Genomic DNA, 20,886 nt, shown 5'->3' on the forward strand with positions numbered 1-20,886 from the left:
AATGCAGTGCTCAGCAAGCTTCTGAATACTGATTCTGAGTCAGACACATTGAATGAATTTAGATACCAAAAGAGTAGCTGTCAGACCTGCGTGGCCCAGAGGTCAATCACATGATTAACGGTGATGACATCATCCCCTGGGGCTGCCCACTCTTTTGTTGCAGGATTGAACACTGTGAAACGTGCAGACCTGACTCCATTATGTAATCCCAGGGGCTGAGAATTGGGCCTCTAAAATCAGCCCAAACTGATGGGAAACTTAAAGTTCTTTTTTTTGTAAATTAACAAACTTTAAATAATCGGCAAGTACATCATAAATCCATCTTCTAAACCATGTTTTTGCCTTTCCCTGAATCACTATGGTAAGCCTATAATAATGATTTATATTTTAGAGTGGTCTGGATACATTTCACAAGAAACCGCATATTTCCATCAATCGACCATGCACGTTTACGTCATATCCGCAAATAAATGAAAGAATGTCAGGCTACTACTAAATTTAGTGAAAAGTCTCATAGTAGCTTAAAGACACAACAAAATCGAAATTAGCAAGCAAAAAGGGAAAGCGAAAGTGCCTGTAATAAAAGACAAATCAACAAGGGCTTTAGTTTAGTTTAGTTAACATTTAGTAATATGCTTCATCCATTAGATGCCCAAGTTAAAGGGTAACTCTTGCCAAAATGCAACCTAGGGTCTTTTTGTTAATCTACCCGAGGCAAACTTTCGTTTAAAAGCATAATTAGAATGGAAACGCCACTTAAGTTTGACCGTATTTTCATTTTCAGTCAAATTGCCTTTTGAATGGGAGTGCATGGGGCACTTCTATGATAGCATCAAAAATCGCTATTTTTAAAACACTAAGAAGGCTCAACACAACATGAAACTTTGCTCGAAGTTTCACCAGGGGCACATGAACTCGAGCATTGAGAACATTGTTTGTGTATACAGAGTTTACTAAAAAGAAAGATTTTGAACAACTCACTGTAGTTATGTCCACCGACATTTTGACAGTCAAAAATAGTCGATCTCCGAATGTGAGAGCCCCTGGTGATACCTCGAGTAACATTTCATGTTCGAGCCTTCTTAGTCTTTTAAAAATAGCAATTTTTGATGCTATCATAGAAGTGCCCCAAGCACTCCCATTCAAAAGGTAATTTGACCGAAAACGAAAATACGGTCAAACTTAAAAGTGGCGTTTCCATCCTAATTATGCTATTAAACGAAAGTTTGCCTCGGTTAGATTAACAAAAAGACCCTAGGCAGCATTTTGGCAAGAGTTACCCTTTAAATAGTGTAGCTTTAAGAGGACTAGAAATAGTCAACACATGGACCTCCTGAGCTTTCAACCATCAATGAATGACTCCTTAAAATAAAGGTAATAAAAAATGTATGAGGATTCCCAATCTAAATGAGGGTTCCCAATCTACAGAAGGATCCAATGTAAAACTTGAATGAAATTTTTTTTTTAAATAAATTTGACCCCTGTCAAATGAAATCAATCAATCAACCAATCAAAGCTTAAAAACTAAGAAAAAAAATATCTGTGAATGTGTATGTTCTGGCCTCCAGGTAAGAGCAGAACCAACATAAGGCCACTTCATTTAGTTCGACATGCCACTCAAGGCACTCTAGCTGAATGACATGATCCAGCGTGTCAAAAGCTGCTCTTAAGTCTAACAAGACAAGGCCGACACAGTTCCCATGGTCAGCTTTTAATAAAATGTTATATTGCATCCTGATGAGGGCAGTGCTTTGACCAGTTCTGAAACATTATTGAAACTTATCCAGGATATTTATTCTCATAGAACTAGAAACAATTAGAAACAATTTAAACTTTATAGTTATACAGTAGTAATAGTTATCGTCCTTGGGGTGAACGGTCCTTGAAAGTGTAAAGTTATTTGCAAACTCCAGTTCATGTGTCTTCTAATGTTTCTATGACTTTTAAAGTTTCAAAATGGTGAAACAGCTAAATAAATACATGCATTTAAGATTGCTAGACTACATAATCTTACCCTCTGAAAATAAGGTACCATTATATGAGTGAAAATATATAATTTTGGTCTCAGTGGAAATGTTCACTATTTGGAGCTCTGTATGATCTGTTTGTTTAACATGTTCATTCTCTCCTCACAATGTAAGTCAAGTTGCTTTCTCAGTGCCTTGGATTTAAAGAGGACAATCTAGAAATTGTTTTAGATACTGTAACTGCGTGGCTGTTGGTCAGCTCGGATTCTGTATTTCCCTCCTCTTACTCTTCTGTTGTTTACTGACTCCGTGGAACTATTTGGGTTAAGAAGTGCTCTGTGCTATATTGGTAGTTGCCACTTAGACTAAACTAAGAAAGAGATAGCTTTTTTTACATTGAAGAAACATTTGATGTAACATTTTTGTTTTGGTTTAATTTCAGACTCTTTTCTCATTTATCTGAGGTGGATGTGATATCCAAGAGAGACATTACAGAACTGTATCATGGCTGTGGCCGGATGTCCGGATTATTTTATACACCATCCAAATTACCAGGTAAATGATTTTTTGTGCTTTTCTTATTACATTATTTACCCAGCCTCTACATTATTGTAACATTTTCTGTTTTTTTTTTCAAACACACTAGATAATCTGCCCTAGCCTTTAAACATAAACTGGAAAATGCAGCCTGATTACAGCTATACTAAAATGTTCATGCAGTGTCAGGCAGTTTTCCTTTAGTACCCGCTTTGGTATTTAAAGTAATTAGTAACTACCGGTACACTAAAACTACTAGTCAAACCTACAGTATATGCTAATACCAAATATCCTTGATGTAATGTTGATGTAATGTTGTAAGTAGACTGTGGACTGTTTAGGGCATTTTGTTCAAAGCTGCCCTTTCCTGACTTGGGATATATCCAAGCATGAATTTAAATACATGCATAACCTACACGTCAAGACAGGCTGTACTATATTGTGAATATAGTCACAGCTTTTTATAAAATTTGTATGTATGTATGTATGTATGTATTTATTTATTTATGTATTTATTTATGTACTGTATGTATGTATGTATTTATTTATTTATTTATTATCTTGGGCATCTTCTTTAACCTATAGTCCCTTATCATATATGTGCTGCACATTGATATACACAGTAGTTTGATGAACAGGTGTTTTACACCATAGCTGTTTATATATCAATTATTTTATCATGCCTTGAATACTGTATTGATCAGCAGAAACCCCCAAATATTCTGTAAAAACTAATAGTTGATTTGCTCAAGGAAGTTTTGTATATTTTTTGAGAGTATGTGAGAGTAGGATAAAGTGGAGGGCGTCTGTGTATTTTGAATGTACCTGTCATGAGCAGTAGATTCAAAGTCTGAGCATGAATGAAAATGGGGTTGCAGTGAATGGCCATTGCATCAGTATGCATTCATTCGGACTGAGCGCATTTGATTCACATAGTGTAACCTGATGTAAAAGCATCTCAATTCTAGCTTCATTCAGTGAAGTAGCTGGCCAGTTTTGAAGGGCTCTCATCAGTTGGCACTGTTTAAAGTGCATCCACGTGCAGCAGTTCAAAACCAACTGGGAAATATCAATCAGGCAAATCACCCCGTGGAGATCTGGCATTAGTGCAGCTTGATTATAAGATATTCTGGGGGACACCCACTGTCTTGCAAAATACCCAGACACTCTGATATGAAATTAGTATGAAGTCATTGAATGTATATTTCCCTCTAGGGGTGTGCATTGGCACTGCCCTCACAATTCGATTCGATTACGATTCACCAGGTAACGATTCGATTCAATTCGATTCTACGATGCATTGCGATGCATCAAAATTCTACTGCACACAACAAGGCAAATTTTTCATCAGTCATGAGGCAATACAAGCAGTCAGATATTGAACAACAGATTTTATTGGCTGCTATGTGTGTATTATCACTCTCCTGTATCTTTGATATACTGTAAATGTCATTAAATAAAATAAAATTGAATGGTACAGGGTTTTGGATATGGCATTTTCAAACCTGAAAAAGAAAACATAAATCACTGCTGTCAGTGCTTTGAATGAGAAATGTTTCTCTTCTCTCTGCTTGAGAACCATTTGAAATTAAATTTCAACTTTATTGTCCAACTCGAGGCCAGAAAATAAACAGTGTAGGGGTGTAACGGTTCACAAAATTCACGATTTGGTTCAATACGATACACTTGTGTCACGGTTCGGTACGTTTTCGATACAGCAAAAAGAAAGAAATGCCAGAGAAATTTCCTTGATTTTTGATTTTTTATTCTTTTTTTATTTAAAACTAACATCATAAAGTATGATATTTTTTTTCTCTGAGCAATGATGGAGCTATAATTGACTCTTCTTAGGAGCATATAAAACAAAACAGCTCCTTGGAAAAAATTAAATGTCATATTTTGTGCTTATAAACAAAATTTAAGCCTACTATTATAGAAAGCATTATAGCCTACTATTCCTGCCAAACTTCCAAAGTTGCAGTTAGTGTTACTACAGTAAATCCATGGTGAATATTGCAGATCTGTGGACACCGGATAGTTCATTCATCATGTCACAATGTTTCTTCCTGGTTTCCACGTCAGCGCTGTTTGATCCGTTAATAACGGAGAAATGTGAATGTTTCTCACTAGATCTCGCAGCGATGTTATTACTTTAGTGGCGAATTCAAATGCTTTCTTCACTGGATTTCTTATTAGCGCTGTGTAGTAGCCTAGCCTATAAGATCGGCTCGCGCTGCTTTGGTCCAAACTGATAAACAGTCCGTCACGAGTAGCTCAGTTTCGTTCCGCTTACATTGCGTTTGCCATTTGATGTTGTGGTCGCGCCAGCGTCTACATTATGAGCGCGCTCGCGACGCGCTTACATTTGAAATAACCATTCGGTTTGAAAATGCGTGCCTTGTACCGAACGGTTTAATACGAATACGCGTACCGTTACACCCCTAAAACAGTGACATAATCGATTATGGCACTTTACCGCATCGATGCTGAATCGTGCATGCCCCGCATTGCGATGCATCGCCGAATCGATTATCGTTGACACCACTATTTCCCTCAGTCACGTTCGACGGCCTTGGTGGCTCACTGGCTCATTCGGACTATCAGACTTGGCTTTGCGATTCAGTTTTACAGCCCTTACTTCATTGTACCCAAGAAAGGCGGTGGGTTACAACCAATCTTGGACCTGCGTGTCCTGAAGCAGACCCTTCACAAGCTCCGATTCAAGATGTTAACTCAAGATGTTAGATGTTACTCATTTTCGAATGCATTTGACCCCAAGATTGGTTTGCAGCGATCGACTGAGAGGAGTACTTTCATGTCTTGATTATCCCTCTACACAGACCGTTTCTACATTTTGCGTTCAAGGGGTGAGCATATCAGTACAAGGTCCTCCCCTTCGGGCTGTCACTGTTGCCTCGCGTCTTCACGAAAGTTGTGGAGGCGACCCTTGTCTCTCTGAGGGAGCACGGCGTTCGCATCCTCAACTACCTCGGCGACTGGCTCATCCTGGCCCACTCGCGAGAGCAGTTGTGTGAACACAGGGACTTGGTGCTCAGCCATCTGGGGCTTCGGGTCAACTGGGAAAAGAGCAAACTCCCTTTTCTCTGCAGAATCTCTTTTCTCAGTCTGGAGTTGGACTCAGTCAACATGACAGCTAGTGGTGGGGGAAAAAATCGATTCTGTTCAGTATCGCGATATTTTGCGCACGCAATTATATCGATACAGTAGCGCAAAGTATTGCAATATTTAATTATAAAATTATCTGTTTTACATTCGGGTTATAGGGCTGTGACGGTGGGAGTTTTTTACCACCAACTGGGAGTTTTAATGGACCAACTACCGGCGGTGGTGCGGTGGTTGGGGGGTTTTGAAATAAAAAAAAAGTTGTGTTTATTTGAGCAATTCCGTCAAAGAAACAACACACTAAAGGCTGTAAAGCATTGAAATAAATATCAGTAAATATTGGCAAATTAAATAATATAATCAAGTTAAATCTATAAAAAAAAAAATTAAAAGACGCGTGATACAGCCTACCGCTCTGCGCTTTGAGAGGGATGTCGGACACGAGCAGGAAAGAGACCATCGATCTCTTTTCTGATATCTTCATGTTTTCTAGGCTACTTGTTGTAAAAGGTATGAAGAGCGAATTTTATCTTCCACAAGGGCAAGACATTTAGGTTATGTTTGATCACCCGCGCGTGTGAAGCGCGCTTTACAAATAAACTTGACACGCCGCATGTCTAATAACAAGCACAAACTATGTTAAAAAGAATTTGACGTACAAGGAAAAAAGTAGGCTATCTGTCCTATACTTGACAGCACAAGTATACTTCACCACAGTAAAGCATACGAAAATAAAAGGCCTAATTAAAAGCGAACCAAGGAAGAAACGTTTATAATCCCCTTCGAAAATGGGTGAGACGTGAGTGAAGATTTGGGAAAAGAAACAAGAGATTCCAAGCAGGGATGAGTTACGATTTTTGAATATTCGAGTAGTTTATTTAATTATAGAATATCGAATAGGTTGTGTGATTATTCTCTAAAATAAAATCTCCATGTTTTCGGTGCTGAAGCGGTGAAGCGTTCATGTAACCGGAGGGTGACGCTGCCAATAACGCACATAACAGCTGTCACAAAGAACCGGCAAAAGTATTATGAATGTGTCGAATATAGCAAGGAGGTATTTTAATTGTTTGTTAATAAACTAGTGTTTTCTGTGTCAGTGTCGGCTGCAAAGATGAAGTTGACGATGCTGATTCGTCATCTTCGCAGTGAACGCGCCTATATAGAGAGAAATGCACACTTCATACGGATTACATAAGCAGGCTAGTCGGTTTCTTTTCGTTTTGAATTGTTTAGTTTAAAAGTAGACAATTCAAGCTTTCTATATGGAATAACTAATGGAATATGTTAAATTCGCTGATAATCGGGTGACCAGATCGCAAACCAGAATTCAAAGCCGACAAGCTTAAAGTTATGGGCTCATGCACAACTCTCTTATTCGTCATGAATCCAAACGTTTCCATGGCTGCGATGTAAACAATGTAAACAACATGCGGTGTAAACATGTAAACAAAGCTTTGTGCTTCACTCGTGTCATAATATTCACATAATACAGCATTCACATACAAAAAAATGTGTTTTGGCGGACCACCACCAGTGCTACTCAGCCATGGTGGTGCGGTTGTCAAGTTTACCGGCACAGCCCTATTACTATTATGTCTGCTTTATGTTACTCTATTGTATTTAACAATATTTAACAATGTATTTATATTTAGAGATAGAGATAATTACGTCCTGGCCTGTAATAAGGTCTATCCTGAATGTTCAAGGACAACGTTTTTGCACTACCCTTCTAAGTTTTTGCACTTCAGTTAATGTGTAGAAGATGTGAACATTATCTAGAATTAAATATTCTTATTTTCCTAATTTTCTGTAATGCCTTTGAATAATATAGGGGACATGAATCGCAATTCATCGCAGAATCGAATCGCAATACTTGCTGTATCACAATATGTTAAGAATCGCAATAATATTGAATCATGGCCCAAACATCGCAATACTATCGAATCGTCACATTTTTGAGATTGAAAAGATTGAATCCTCCCCGCTCTCACCTTGTACCCTCTTGGGAACTCTCCTTGGTCTTATCGGCCTTGTGGGGAGCGCCATTCGAGCCAGCTACAGTCAGTAGAACTTAAGATCTTGTCTCTCAAGACAGCGCTCCTGACTGCGCTCGCTTCTGTCAAGAGGGTAGGGGACCTGCAGGCATTTTTGGTCGACGAATCATGCCTGGAATTCGGGCCGGCCAACTCTCACGTAATCCTGAGACCCTGGCCTGGATATGTGTCCAAGGTTCCCACCACCCTTTCAGGGATCAGGTGGTGAACCTGCAAGCGCTGCAATGGAGGAGGCAGACCCAGCACTTGCCCTGCTATGTCCCGTTCATGCTTTGCACTTGTACATGGACCGCACGCAGAGCTTCAGGACCTCAATCCAGCTCTTTGTTTGTTACGGAGGCCAGCAGAAGGGAAAGGCTGTCTCCAAGCAGAGGTGTGCCCACTGGATTGAGGATGCCATAGTCTTAGTGTATCAAGCTTGAGACCAGTCGTGCCCCCTTCAGGTGAGAGCTCACTCCACTCGGAGTGTTCAGACATTAGGTCTAGCACTCGTGTGCATGCCCAGAAGGTGAGCTCTTGTCCTAAACTAGGTGCCCATTTGTTGTGATTCCCCTACGGATGATCCTACATATGTATTCTCCCTGTCGGCGAGCCCGTGTCTTTCCCTTGGCAGAGCCCATTCTACCGTCTCTGCCCGGTGTTGACTTCTCCCTAGCTAGGCACTGGATCTACCACAGAGACCTGCTCTAATGGTCAGTCCATATGTGTAATTTCCACATGTTAATTCCCACCTCCCTACGGGCAGGATGTGGTCTCTGTAGCATCCCTTTCTGTCTAGAATTCTCACATTCTCAGTGTTATCCAAATAGTCTAATTGTGTGGGTAAAAAGGAACAGAAGTGATTGACCCTCTCTGCGTTAAAGCCCTGTCCCTTCTCCGCCCCAGCAGGTGTTGGGGTATTAGGTGGCTTACACGGGGCACTGGAAGGGGCATCAATTGTGGCGTTTTATTAGGGATCCCAATTCGTCAGTTCACTTCTGACGTAACGTTGAATGTGACTGACTGATAGGGAATGACTAGGAGGGAGGAGGGAACAGAGACGTTATGTCCCATCTCCGCAATTGCTGTGCCACTGCTTAACGGCCGGGACACACCGTCTCGGCTCCTCAGTGCAAAACTGAGCGAGTGCACCGCGCTTCTTTACCTACCCGCTCCACAGGGTATGGTTTGCAATAAAAATCACCTTCAGGGAACGGGGGTTATATTAGTAACCTAGACGTTTATTTGATCAACTACTTTCATGTTTCATGGGTAAATTGTTTTAATGAAGGTTATTTTGAAAACTTTCTTCCAATCTTTTTTTTAAAAATTGCCAATTCTTTACCTGGGATATATCAAAGCATTTAAATGAGACAAGAGCCTTTATTATTTTACCCTTTTTAGGGCTGTCAAAATGTAATGTACAAAGAGTAAAAAACACATTCCTTAAATAATTGTGTGAAAATTGCAACCCAGGCTAATTGGAAATTCAACATTTCTGAAAAATGACATTATCGTTGCTTCTTGCATGTTTTGCTACACTTTCAAAGTGAAATGTCCAGTGAGTGGCACTAAAAGCATGTTCAGTTTTACCCAGATAAACGTGAATCTTATATTGGTTGTTGTATGTATCGTGGCAGTTCAGAAATGAAAAGTTCACTGAATGGTGCTAAAAAGTTAATTCTTAATCTCATTTAAAAAATAATGTAGCACCTACTCTAAACCATACCCAATAGTGAAAAGAAAATAGGAGATAAACATTTGCTGAAGCGACCATGCCATTTTAGCTTGCTTCTACTTTGAGCTCTTTTATCTCTCACGCTGGGGTTGAATAAAGACGGAACAGTGCTGGATCTATTTGCAAGCAGTACGTAATCAAAATAAATTCAGCAACACACTTAGGCTATACAGGAAACAGAACAACCACAATAGAGACAAGATCTGACAAAGAACAACAAGATCTGACAAAGAACAACTGAATGAACACTATAGAGAAAAACACTAGGGACTAAACAAGATAATTAACAAGACACAGGTGTAACTGTCACTATTGTTCATTTCAGCTGGAAGCTGCATTGAATTGTATGTATATGTACGTTTTTTGGAGTTTTGCAAAAATGTAGGTGCACATTTTGGAAACACAAATTACAACCGCCCCAGTTGTAAAGTAATTGCACCAAAACCAACAAATTTGCTCCTAAAAAGTGTTAGTGTAATTGTTTAACAACAGTCAGTAAATACAAATGTTTCAGCACATTGCTATCTTCAGTGCTCCTGAAGCACTGTGCTCAAGATAGCAATGTGCTGAAACGTTTGCTTGCTGGTGTCTAATTGTTTTTAACTCACATGCACTTTGCACTTTTTGCACGATGCAATTTATAAAATAAATAAATGTTTTTGTAGACTTTTCCAGTCTTGAGTGGATCAGTGTGCGGTCAGCCACCCTTTTTGTTCATTCATTTATAATTTATTATATATAAATTATATTTAAACACAAATGTAGAATACATAAAGATGTAATTCCCACCACCATCATTTCCATCACAAATTAATTATGATTTGAGAAGTATGTTCATGGTGGTTCAGGGAGAAAAAATAAAAACAAAAATGAGAGAAATCATGTGTCCACTGTTAGATAGAGAATTTTAGTTTGAAAAGAGAATTTTAAGACAGTTTAATACCTAAAAGCCCACTAAACTTGCCCATAGTTATAGTCATTAAACCTATAGGCTATGTGAAATTATGTTTTATTAACAAAGCTCGGGAGGTTCAGATAATTTACCTAATCATTGCGAGAGGAGGGATATATTTAGAGACGACTTACCTCTGTTCCACAACAGTTTTCCCAGCATCCCTCCTCCACTCCAACTCCTCACTCTTGATTATTACCATTCCAGCCAGGGATGGGGAGAGGGGGAATACTCTGGGTACGGGCCAAATTCCGAGCTCGGAGCCCTCTCCTCGGACAGCACACCAAATATACAAATTGTATACTATATCTGATTGTATGTAAGTGTGAACCTATGAAAGAGAGGTCTTGCAAACTGAACCACTAAGATTTTTTTTTTACTTTTTTTTGTATGTATTTGGGAGGTGGAGGAATGGTAGATGCTTTTAGATACTGGTAAATAAAATGCCCTCAGCATCTGTCGGTGCCTGTGTAAGTCTGGTAAGTCTGGGCCGGGCTCCAGGCTTGGCTAATACAGGGGAACTGGAGGCCTGCCACAGCACTTCGAGGAAAGCTCCCTAACTACTGTTTTAAAGGAACTGCTGAACTGGCTTTTATTGAGCTGTGCCTCTTGCCTTTGTGCTCTCAATTAAGGTGATGAGCTAATGTTTGAATTGCTCTGAAAGTGTAAGCCCCTACTTTCAGGATCTTCATTAAGCGTGTGTGGGCGTGACTTGAATAAAAATGTACAGCTAAAGGGAGCGTTACGCTAATGTACTCAGTTTTCCTACATTTACATTTACATTTATATTTATTCATTTAGCTGACGCTTTTATACAAAGCGACTTACAATTGCTATATATGTCAGAGGTCGCACGCCTCTGGAGCAACTAGGGGTTAAGTGTCTTGCTCAGGGACACATTGGTGTCTCACAGTGGATTCGAACCCGGGTCTCTCACACCAAAGGCATGTGTCTTATCCATTGCGCCACTACCACCCTGGTATCCTGGTTCCTAAGCCTGGAACCCTGGTTCCTAAGCATCCATAATTAAAGAGGTCTTGCTATAATAACCTAATAAATCAAATATGGCTTGCAAATTAAATTGAAATGCAGAATATCAAGCAAAATGTGGTGGAAGCTTTTGAATGTCATATGCGATCTGTTTCATTTTCTGTGAAAGTTAGAAGTATGCAAGTTTGGCGTAAGTTTTGAAACTGTGTTTTCTTAGCTTAGCGTAAGAGGATGTTATTGGTCATAGCAACATGACTTTTACCAATTGAAGATGAACTAATCCAGAAATGTGGGTTAGTCATTAGCCTACCAGCCATGTTGTATTTTTTCATCATACTGCTTTAGCCATTAAAGTGCCTGTTGTTGGAGCATATTAGTATTTCAATAGCTGTAAATCTTTTCACCCTGAGTTTTATAGCTGTTTTTAGAGTGAATTAAGACAACATGGTTCCAAGTTCCTTGAAGTCAATATTCCTCTTCTTGGTATTTCTAAGAGCTTGAGGATTCAGTATCGAGGTCTTTTATGTTGTTGTCTTTCAGACACTTCCAGATGTTTTCTCTGAATTGAAGTAAAGGATCTGAGAACCTGGTGGGCCTGGTATATGAAAATACATTATTGTAATATTGCTTTGATTCTCAAGAAGAACTTTTTATTTCTCAACTTTTATTCTCTTTTTTTTTCTTATGCCTTAATGCTGATATACATATAAAACATTAGATGTACATTACCATTCCTAAGTTTTGGCTCAGTAATATTATTTTTTTTTAAAGAAATTAATACATTAATTAAGCAAGGTTGTGTTGAATTAATCAACATTAAAGTTGACAGTATTGGCAACATTGACAGTAAAGATCTTTACATTGTTACAAAAAACTTTTGAGCTTTCTTTTAAACTTTCTAATTATCAAAGAATTCAGAAAAAAATAAACATTCTAGAAACATAATAAACATATTAACAATTTCTGAGACTTAAGACTTAAGTAATATCTGCTGAAAATAGCTTTACCATCACAATAATAAATTACCTATTAAAATCTACATAAAATAGAAAACAGGTATTTTAAAATATAGTAAAATTTCATAATATTACTGTTTGTAATATATTTTTAACCAAAGAAATGCAGCCTTGGTGAGCGTTCAAATATTAAGACATTTTAATGACTCATGACTCTTTAACAGTAGTGTACATCTGTATGACTCTAATTAGCCAGTTCCTCTTGTATTTAAAATGTATGCCACACCTTATACACCTAACAGATCAATGTACATTTGCATTTGAGTAAAGAGTAAATTACTTTATGAATGTGGGTCTGTTTTCACAGTGTAATCCATCCTGCCAGAGGAATTCACGGTAGCTTGGCCATCTAAAGATAAGCAAGGCTAAAATATCGACTGTTGTACCTTTAGCATTATATTAATACCACAGGTTTAAAGGATAACCAAGTCAGTACATTAAATGCTGCTTGACATAGCCATGTTTATTGACTATGTTATGAACCTCATGCTTTAGATTATACAGCAGGTAAAGCCAAGTCAGGTCGCATAATAGGAGATCTATGAACCTTAATAAACACCTCATGGATATGCATCCACGTGTTAGCAGAAACTTGATCTACGTACAACAGCACATGGAGGGTTCTTACTTTACGTCACATGTGTGTTTGGGGATAAATGAATCATAGCATCCTTGAATAGTTCCCTTAAAAGATGCAGGCCTATGTTGTTGTTTTTTCTTCACACATGACATTTCTTTTGTTTGATATAAAGAATGCTATTCACTGAAACCAAAGTCATCTTGATAATTAAGTACACAAACTTCAGAAAGAAAAAATAATGCCTCAACTGTTACAGTCATAATTTGAGTAAAACAATTAGCATTTTCTTTAAATATCCAAATTATTTATTAGTTATTTTGTAGATTATCATACTTCAATAAATTGCAATAATAATAATTAATGTTTATTATAGATGTTCTTATTTAAAAAAAAATAATAATAAAATAAAAAAAATGTAAGAGTCGAAAAAAACCATGGTATTTGGTATTTGAATTAATTTTATTTATTATTGAAATGCTATCTGAAAAATAGCAGAGCCAAATTATGAATGGTAAATGGTAAAGTTTTATTTCACCTCATATATATTTTATAAAATTGTGGAAAAGTTTCTATGATATCTAACATTATGTCATAGCTTTACAGTTCTTATTTGAACTGATCAACAAGATGTCTGAGAAAGTTCTGTAAAGTCAGCAAAGAATGGTCCCAGTCCCAGACAAACTCAAAGTGTGATATTAGAGGTCTTATCTCTGTCTGGGCCTTCTGCTGTGTTCAGTCAGACAGAACCACACTGGCTTCCCTCAGTACCAGTATGGGTGGAACTTAGAACGGATCAGTCTCACTCGACTAGCTAGAACCCCTACACATGCTCACTAAACAGAAATACAGTCTTTTTGCCCTTAAGAACATTTCAGTCTTTTAATGCTTATGTCCAGGTGCATTGCTTTAGGATTAACCGTCAGACTGCAGGAGACCAAAGAAGAGACTAGAATGCCTTGTATGTTCAAAGACTCATAAGAAACATCCTGAGAATTCTCACAGAACACATCCTGAGAATTCTCACAGAACACAAGATGGATTGCTCACTCCAAGCCGATCTGATGCATCAATGCATCAATAAAAAATAAACAGTTTTATACACATTATATCAATACATTAGGAATTAAAAAGTGTATAAATACTTTTGTAGAATAAATCTGAAGAACAAATATCTTAGACAGCTGTGATGTGTATGATCATACAAAAATAATTATTTTAGAATATTCAGAAATGAATGAAAATGGTGATTCTTCTCGAATCTTTTGGATTCCATGTTAAACCAGTAATGTGAATGTTGGTGCTGGTAATGCATTCTTCAGATAGGATGTCCACGATTAGTGATAAAATAAAGGAATCAGTTCTCTCATTCAGTAAGCATTAGCTAAAGGTATTTGACGTTGTTTTAGAATGCTCAAGTACAATGCCTATTATCACTGTAAAGCTTCTTTGAACCAATCTATATTGTAAAAAGTGCTATATAAACAAAAGTGACTTGACTCAAGTTGTTGTTTTTATTGTATATATTGTTTTCAACAACATTTGTTAAAAGACCACCATCAACATTAAAAATTCCTAATGATATGGCTGTATTTAGGATAAACTAGTATGATATCCAGATTCAGTATTGTTGCAAATTCACACAATGTCGCTTGGCTGAAGTACATATGAAGTGGCCAATTGCACTAGATGTGTTGATGTGGGATCATAATTAGTGGTGCGTGGCAAGTATCAACATTTTTCACATAAACTTCAGCGCATAACTCATCCCGCACTGTGCTATGGACATAAATGATACCTCAAATCGTTTGGTCATTTTAGGAGAGATATGTTACTGTAATCAAAGGATTTTCATGGAGAAGAATGAGAAAAAATCCCATAGAGACTTTTTTTATTTTATTATTGTTTTGTCATGAAAAATGATCACACTAAATGATATTTAGATGTTTATCAGCATCAAGATATTGACCAAATGTATATGAAAAAAATTTCAACAACAGTTCCGTTTGCATTCAACAAAGGGATGATGTGTGCGGCATCCATTAACACATAAACACATTTACATAAGAAAACAAAACAATCTTGCTCTGGTTCTGGAACATTGTACATAGCATTCAGAAGCCATAAAACTACTGACGCTCTACAGCCACATCACAGCCAGATTATGGGTTTGTGGTCTCGCTCTGAGAACCATCTCTAAATACGAGAGTGCCACAAGACATTCTGTTCCCAGCTCGTGCTGTGAAAGCTCCAATCAGCGCTGAAAGAGATATCCCACAATCCTTGATCCTACTGCGCTCAAACCAAGCTTTTTGTTTTTTGTACGCCATCCAAGAGTTCAAAGTGTTCCCCTCTGGTGAGACAGCAGGGAGCTCTGTTATGGAAAGGAATGAGTTTTTGAATCCTCTGCCACCTGTAGTTTACACACGGAGAACGTGGCTCCCAGCTGCCAGTTGCTTTAGATCTTGTTCCGTGAATACAATGGCACAGTTTCAGCTGATCACATGACAGGGCCGCGTCTGAACGATGCTGTTTTTCTCATAGCCTGTAAACACGCCTGTGACCCTCCCCAATTACAGCAGGGGGGCATCTGAGGACAAGGAGAGGGCCTCCTAACGTCTCTTTCATCACATATTGGGCAATTGCATCATGGACGTTCCCTTTGCTGAAAGAGTACGGGATCATTTTTATGCATAGACATACATGTAAACACGTAATGCACCTTAAGACACGTCTGACATGGATACAGCTGTCTGATATTGTATGTGCACTGTATTTAATTAGTATTTTTGTCTTGTTTATTTAAAATTTAATATATATATATATTTAAACATAAACCTAGAAAAAGCATTATGCTAAACATTGAGATAATTTTTTTAAATTTAATTTAAGCTATAAATAACAGCTAAATGTTCCTTGTTTTAATGATGTTTAGATATTTTACTGCAAGAAAAGGACCAAAATACTGATTAACAAAAAGTTGTTCACTGCACGTTGAGATTCATTGGCAACATTTTGGAGGGATTGAGTTTTTTTCCAGGAATGTTCTGTCAAACTTACAAAACTAAACCGATTTATTCCTTTATGGACAATAAAAATAGTTCCAATGTGTGTGGTTGAGTGTGTATATGTGAGGGAGTGGTGTGATGTCAAAAAATGCTTTTAGCATGACGACTTTATTGGCTTCTGTCTCTGCAGGATAACGTAGAACGAGCTGCCAATCACAGACAGGCAGATATGATTGGACCAAGTTTTCAGCAGTCAACCAATCAGAATTCACCCAGCCATCAAGGTCAGTAAATTAATAATTTGCATGTGCACTTCATACATTTCTTAAAATAAGATTCCCTGGCTCCGATATTTGTAATGACAGTAAAAAAAAAAAAGTGTTTATGGTGTTTTTTTTCTTCTTCTTTGTTCTTAATATCCAAAACAGAAGTAAAGAGTTTCTAATAGATTTGCGGAATTGCTCATGGTTCAATAAGTCTATATGTGTGTGCATACTTGATTATGGGCGGGGGCCGTCTGTCTCACACACTTGGACTTGAGTTGGGGCTGTCTGTCGTAGATGCCTTTTATGGTTGGAGACTTGCTCATTAAGTTCAAACTGGGATCTATATTCAGGCCTCTTCCGCTGTAAACGCTCCTGCAGTTCAAAGGCTTGATTTGTAAAGACACAGGGTGCCACTCATTAAGCCGCCAACCTAATTGTGCCATACAAAAATACAGAGGCATGATATTTGGAGCATGAGATTTAAGCACAATATCGCCTCAGCATGGGAGGTAGAGGCTGAAGTTTTTTTTTCTTTTTCGTTTTTTTTCTGAAAGTCTGATGCTGTCATTGAAGTAAATGGAGCAGAAGTACGCTGTGAATCCTCAAAGCTATGACTACACTAAACTCTTGGTTGTAATAATTTAATACCCCTTAATATTTAATTTGTCCAGTTGTCTTTGTCGAACACAGTTGCTTTATTTTCTGTTGGATTATGGATTTTTTAAACATGGTTCTGTAAACATTTATTCAGACTATTAACTGACACTATTATCACATCTAAATGGATGAATGAATGAAGAAAAAAAAAAAAAACCTAGAACAAAATAGCAAAGCATGTTCCCATGCCTGTTCTTTGAACCTGCCATTTTCATACTCCATTGAAAACAACTAACTGTGACAACAAAGGTCTTATTTTGGGATGCTGGAATGCAGCTAAGAATAGATAAGAAGCATTTGTTTTGTCAAATCTCAGATTGAGGCCAGAAATATTTGTTGCTGCATCGAAATCCTGCATGACGTTTACAGCTAAAAACTCACATACTTATAGTCTTAATAAAGTTAAAGACCCCACTCTATTATTTTTTTAGTTATGAAACTTATTGAAACTGAGGCGCTTGGTAGAATTTGACATTGTATGTTTTCAGCACTAATTGTTTCACATTTGATGGGTCTATGTAAATGTATTGCTTTTTGGGATCATGTGGCAATTTGTCTTTGTTCCTCTGTCAGGAAAGGAGCATTCAAAACTGAATTGCGCTGAAGTATTTTGATTGTGGCAATGATTTTCAGGTCGGTATAATCTCTATTGTCAGATTATGTATATCAGTAATAATTCACTGGGGCACAGATGTATTTCACTGCAAAAAGGAGTTAGCATTGCCTTTTATCCTACCAATTGAATATTTTGAATATAAGTACTCTCTGCTGTCATATGGAGTGAAATAATACATCCATATGAATATGATTGGTACTTACCTTTGGTCAGAGAGAAATTCTGACCATAGAGATTGATCATTATATATACTGAACAGACAACCCCATCATGGCACTCGCAGCTCTTGCCAGAATAAGCTGCGATATTCAGAAGAGTTCATGCTTCATGCCAGTGATAAAAAATCTGACTTAAGCCCTATTCGCACGGGATAAGTATTACCTGGTGACCTCTAGTCATTTGTAATAATTGCGGAGGTTGTCTGTGATCTTAATCCCGTGCGTATCGGCCATGCGCTTTTTTATCCATCTTTCACGAAGAATGGAGGCTGCGTTTGAGTGTTTTGATAGTATTTTGGGTGCTGGGTCATATCGCTATACACCATACAACTATACAATTTGCGGAAAGAGAAAGCTGAAAACCATGATTAGATGGAGATGAATGACATGTATAGCTGTCACGTTACACTAAATAGAACCCAAGCGCAGACAGTAACTTTCACAAAACACGGTTTATTTACAACCAGAAACAAAGACCCACGATGGGGCAAACAAACAATAACTAGACTTGACAATAAAACGGAACTGGAACATTCACAGACAGACCACAATACTCACAGAACCGAATGTTAACAAGACGAACCAGCACTGAGGAACAACCACCGGGAGCTTACATAGAACACATAATTACAAAGGTACAGGTGACACTGATGAACATCAATACTAACGAGGAAACAAGGGACGTGTAAGGACACATGTACCATGAAGCCGGTTTAGGTGGCTAGCCAGCTATGTTTCAGTTAAGTTTCCGCCAACCCTGGGTTTTAGGTACTATGAAAGTAGCTTGGCTTGAATCGGTGTTCGTTGCCATGGTATCTTACGCTGCACGGCTAACCTGCTCCGGGGCAGGTTATGTTCTGGATTCAAGATCTCAGACTGAAGTTTGACCAATCAGCTGAGAGCAAAGAAACATAGGTGACGTAACTTATTCCCAGTGTCTGTTGCAATGACTTCACCTTTTCTTCCAAATCCTGTGACATCTCAGCGCAAATTGTTTGACGAGCACTTCGTAGAGAAAGAGTTTTTAGCCAGACAAAATCCCCTTTCCTTTCCTGATAGTTATTTGTATGAAAGATACAGATTTTCCGCGGAAGGAATGTCTTATCTTTACGAACTTCTTGAGCCGCACATAAAGAATTGAACACATCGAATTCATGCACTTACTGTACCGCAAATATTGCGTTGCGTTTTTTTTGTTGCAAGTGGTACATTCCTGCACGGTGGGTGACGCACAGAAGCTAGGGGAAAACACGGTTTGTCGAACCATTCGTAAGGTGGTCCTCACTCTGCAGGAGTACATGAATAGTTTCATTAATAGTGTTCCCCGGACATTTATCGGCCATGTCCATAAAAGAGGGCTTTTATAAAATTGCCGGTAAGATATATTGATAGGGTGGCATCACATGAACACATTTTATTTTATTTTTTCAAAAAGCAAATTGCACAAATGTACTATACAATATAATACATGTTAAGAATTATTTAAAATCTTTATTATTATTCTGTTAATCTTATGATAGGATTCCCTAGCTTTCTTAGTAGTACAAATACGTTCTATATTTATGTAAAATTATGTATGTATGTAGCCTATGTGTAATATAGCCTATAGCCTATTTTTATAATATATAAAAAATGTGCATGTATCATTTTTTATATATTATAAAAATAGGCTATAGGCTATATTACACATATAGGCTACACATACATACATAATTTTACATAAATATAGAACGTATTTGTTTAACTTACACATTAACAATCAGCAATCTTTCTCCAACAGTCTTCTCTTGCTTTGGCAGCAGAGACCGTATTGTTTCGAGCTTGAAATACATATTTAAATTCATCGCAATTCTGAATGATTATCTCTTGCTCCTCCGCGGGAAAATATATCGCTCTCGCTCTACCCAGTTGTTGTTCAGTGTCGACGTCACTCTTTTATGTGCACGCGCGCGTGGAGTAATCATAGCTTGAGGATCAAAGCCTGAGTTGACAGAGAAAGTTGATGAGCTGCATCATGGTACCAATAAAGCCTGATTGCATCGGTTTGGTTTTGTCAACTCAAAACTAATCCTGTAACCCCGAGTTTGTTCAGCTACCTTCATGGTACAGGCCCCTGATCACAATCACAGGTGACGCTAATACAACATTAACAACATGGAAACGAGGCAAAACACAAGACAATGCAAACACATAGTCAAAACAACCGCCCATGTGCCACCATCGCTCCTGGTCACCCAACTGGCTACTGGCAAAACAAGACATAACCTATTGTCTGCTGGGTTAAAAAATGGCTGGTTCGTTCTGTCACGTTACACTAAATAGAACCCAAGCGCAGACAGTAACTTTCACAAAACACGGTTTATTTACAACCAGAAACAAAGACCCACGATGGGGCAAACAAACAATAACTAGACTTGACAATAAAACGGAACTGGAACATTCACAGACAGACCACAATACTCACAGAACCGAATGTTAACAAGACGAACCAGCACTTAGGGATGGCTGACGCGAAACAGTCGTTCCGAAGCTTTGCGAGATCCTGAAGCGCAGATGTTTCGAAACACTGATCCGAAGCGTGATTCAAAACACCCATGTCACGTGACTATGGCCAAACGAAGCCTCGAAATGTTTCACTAACGCTGCGTTCCAAACCGCATACTCAATGAGTAGGTACTTAATTTCAATAAGTACTTACTTAACGAGCGCTAAAAGAGTAGGTACTTTATAGCCAGATCTCGTTGAGTATGAAGGCGAACCGGACATCTGCCATGTTGACGTTATCATGTGACCTACAACGCGTTATCACACGCGCAACAACTTAAAAGATTTGAACGACACGTTTAATTCATCTGTCTGTAAATATCTTGATATTGATTAAACTTGCTCATTTTGTGGTCTTTTTGAAGAAACTGCTGCCCATTTATTTTGTGAATACATTTAGGGTTGATTTAAGTTCTTATATTTAACCCTACTAATGTGACCCACCGTTTTATCCTTAACGATATTATTTTTATTACGAAATCCCAAAATTGTCATCTCCTGAATATGTTGTTAATTTTTTTTTTTTATCCAAACATTTTCATCCACAAGCAAAAGTAGCTAACTGCTTTATTTTTTCCTCTTATTCTTGTTGAATTTAACTGTCGTTTCATCCCTCAGGCCTAGGCCTATAAATAACAAAA

General features: G+C 38.0%; 1 protein-coding gene across 2 annotated transcripts in view; it reads left to right on the forward strand.

The window, feature by feature from the left end:
• The window catches only part of grb10b (growth factor receptor-bound protein 10b), a 186,696-nt gene that overhangs the window by 44,474 nt on the left and 121,336 nt on the right, over positions 1–20,886 (forward strand). For both annotated transcript variants that reach the window (XM_082150328.1, XM_082150329.1), the window contains exons 2-3: positions 2,410–2,522; positions 16,135–16,228. In XM_082150328.1, the coding sequence (XP_082006454.1) occupies positions 2,472–2,522; positions 16,135–16,228 (145 nt within the window). In that variant the 5' untranslated portion in view covers positions 2,410–2,471. The remainder of the gene's footprint in view (positions 1–2,409; positions 2,523–16,134; positions 16,229–20,886) is intronic.

Source organism: Leuciscus leuciscus (genome assembly GCF_965113295.1).
Source record: "Leuciscus leuciscus genome assembly, chromosome: 20".
Lineage (NCBI taxonomy): Eukaryota > Metazoa > Chordata > Actinopteri > Cypriniformes > Leuciscidae > Leuciscus > Leuciscus leuciscus.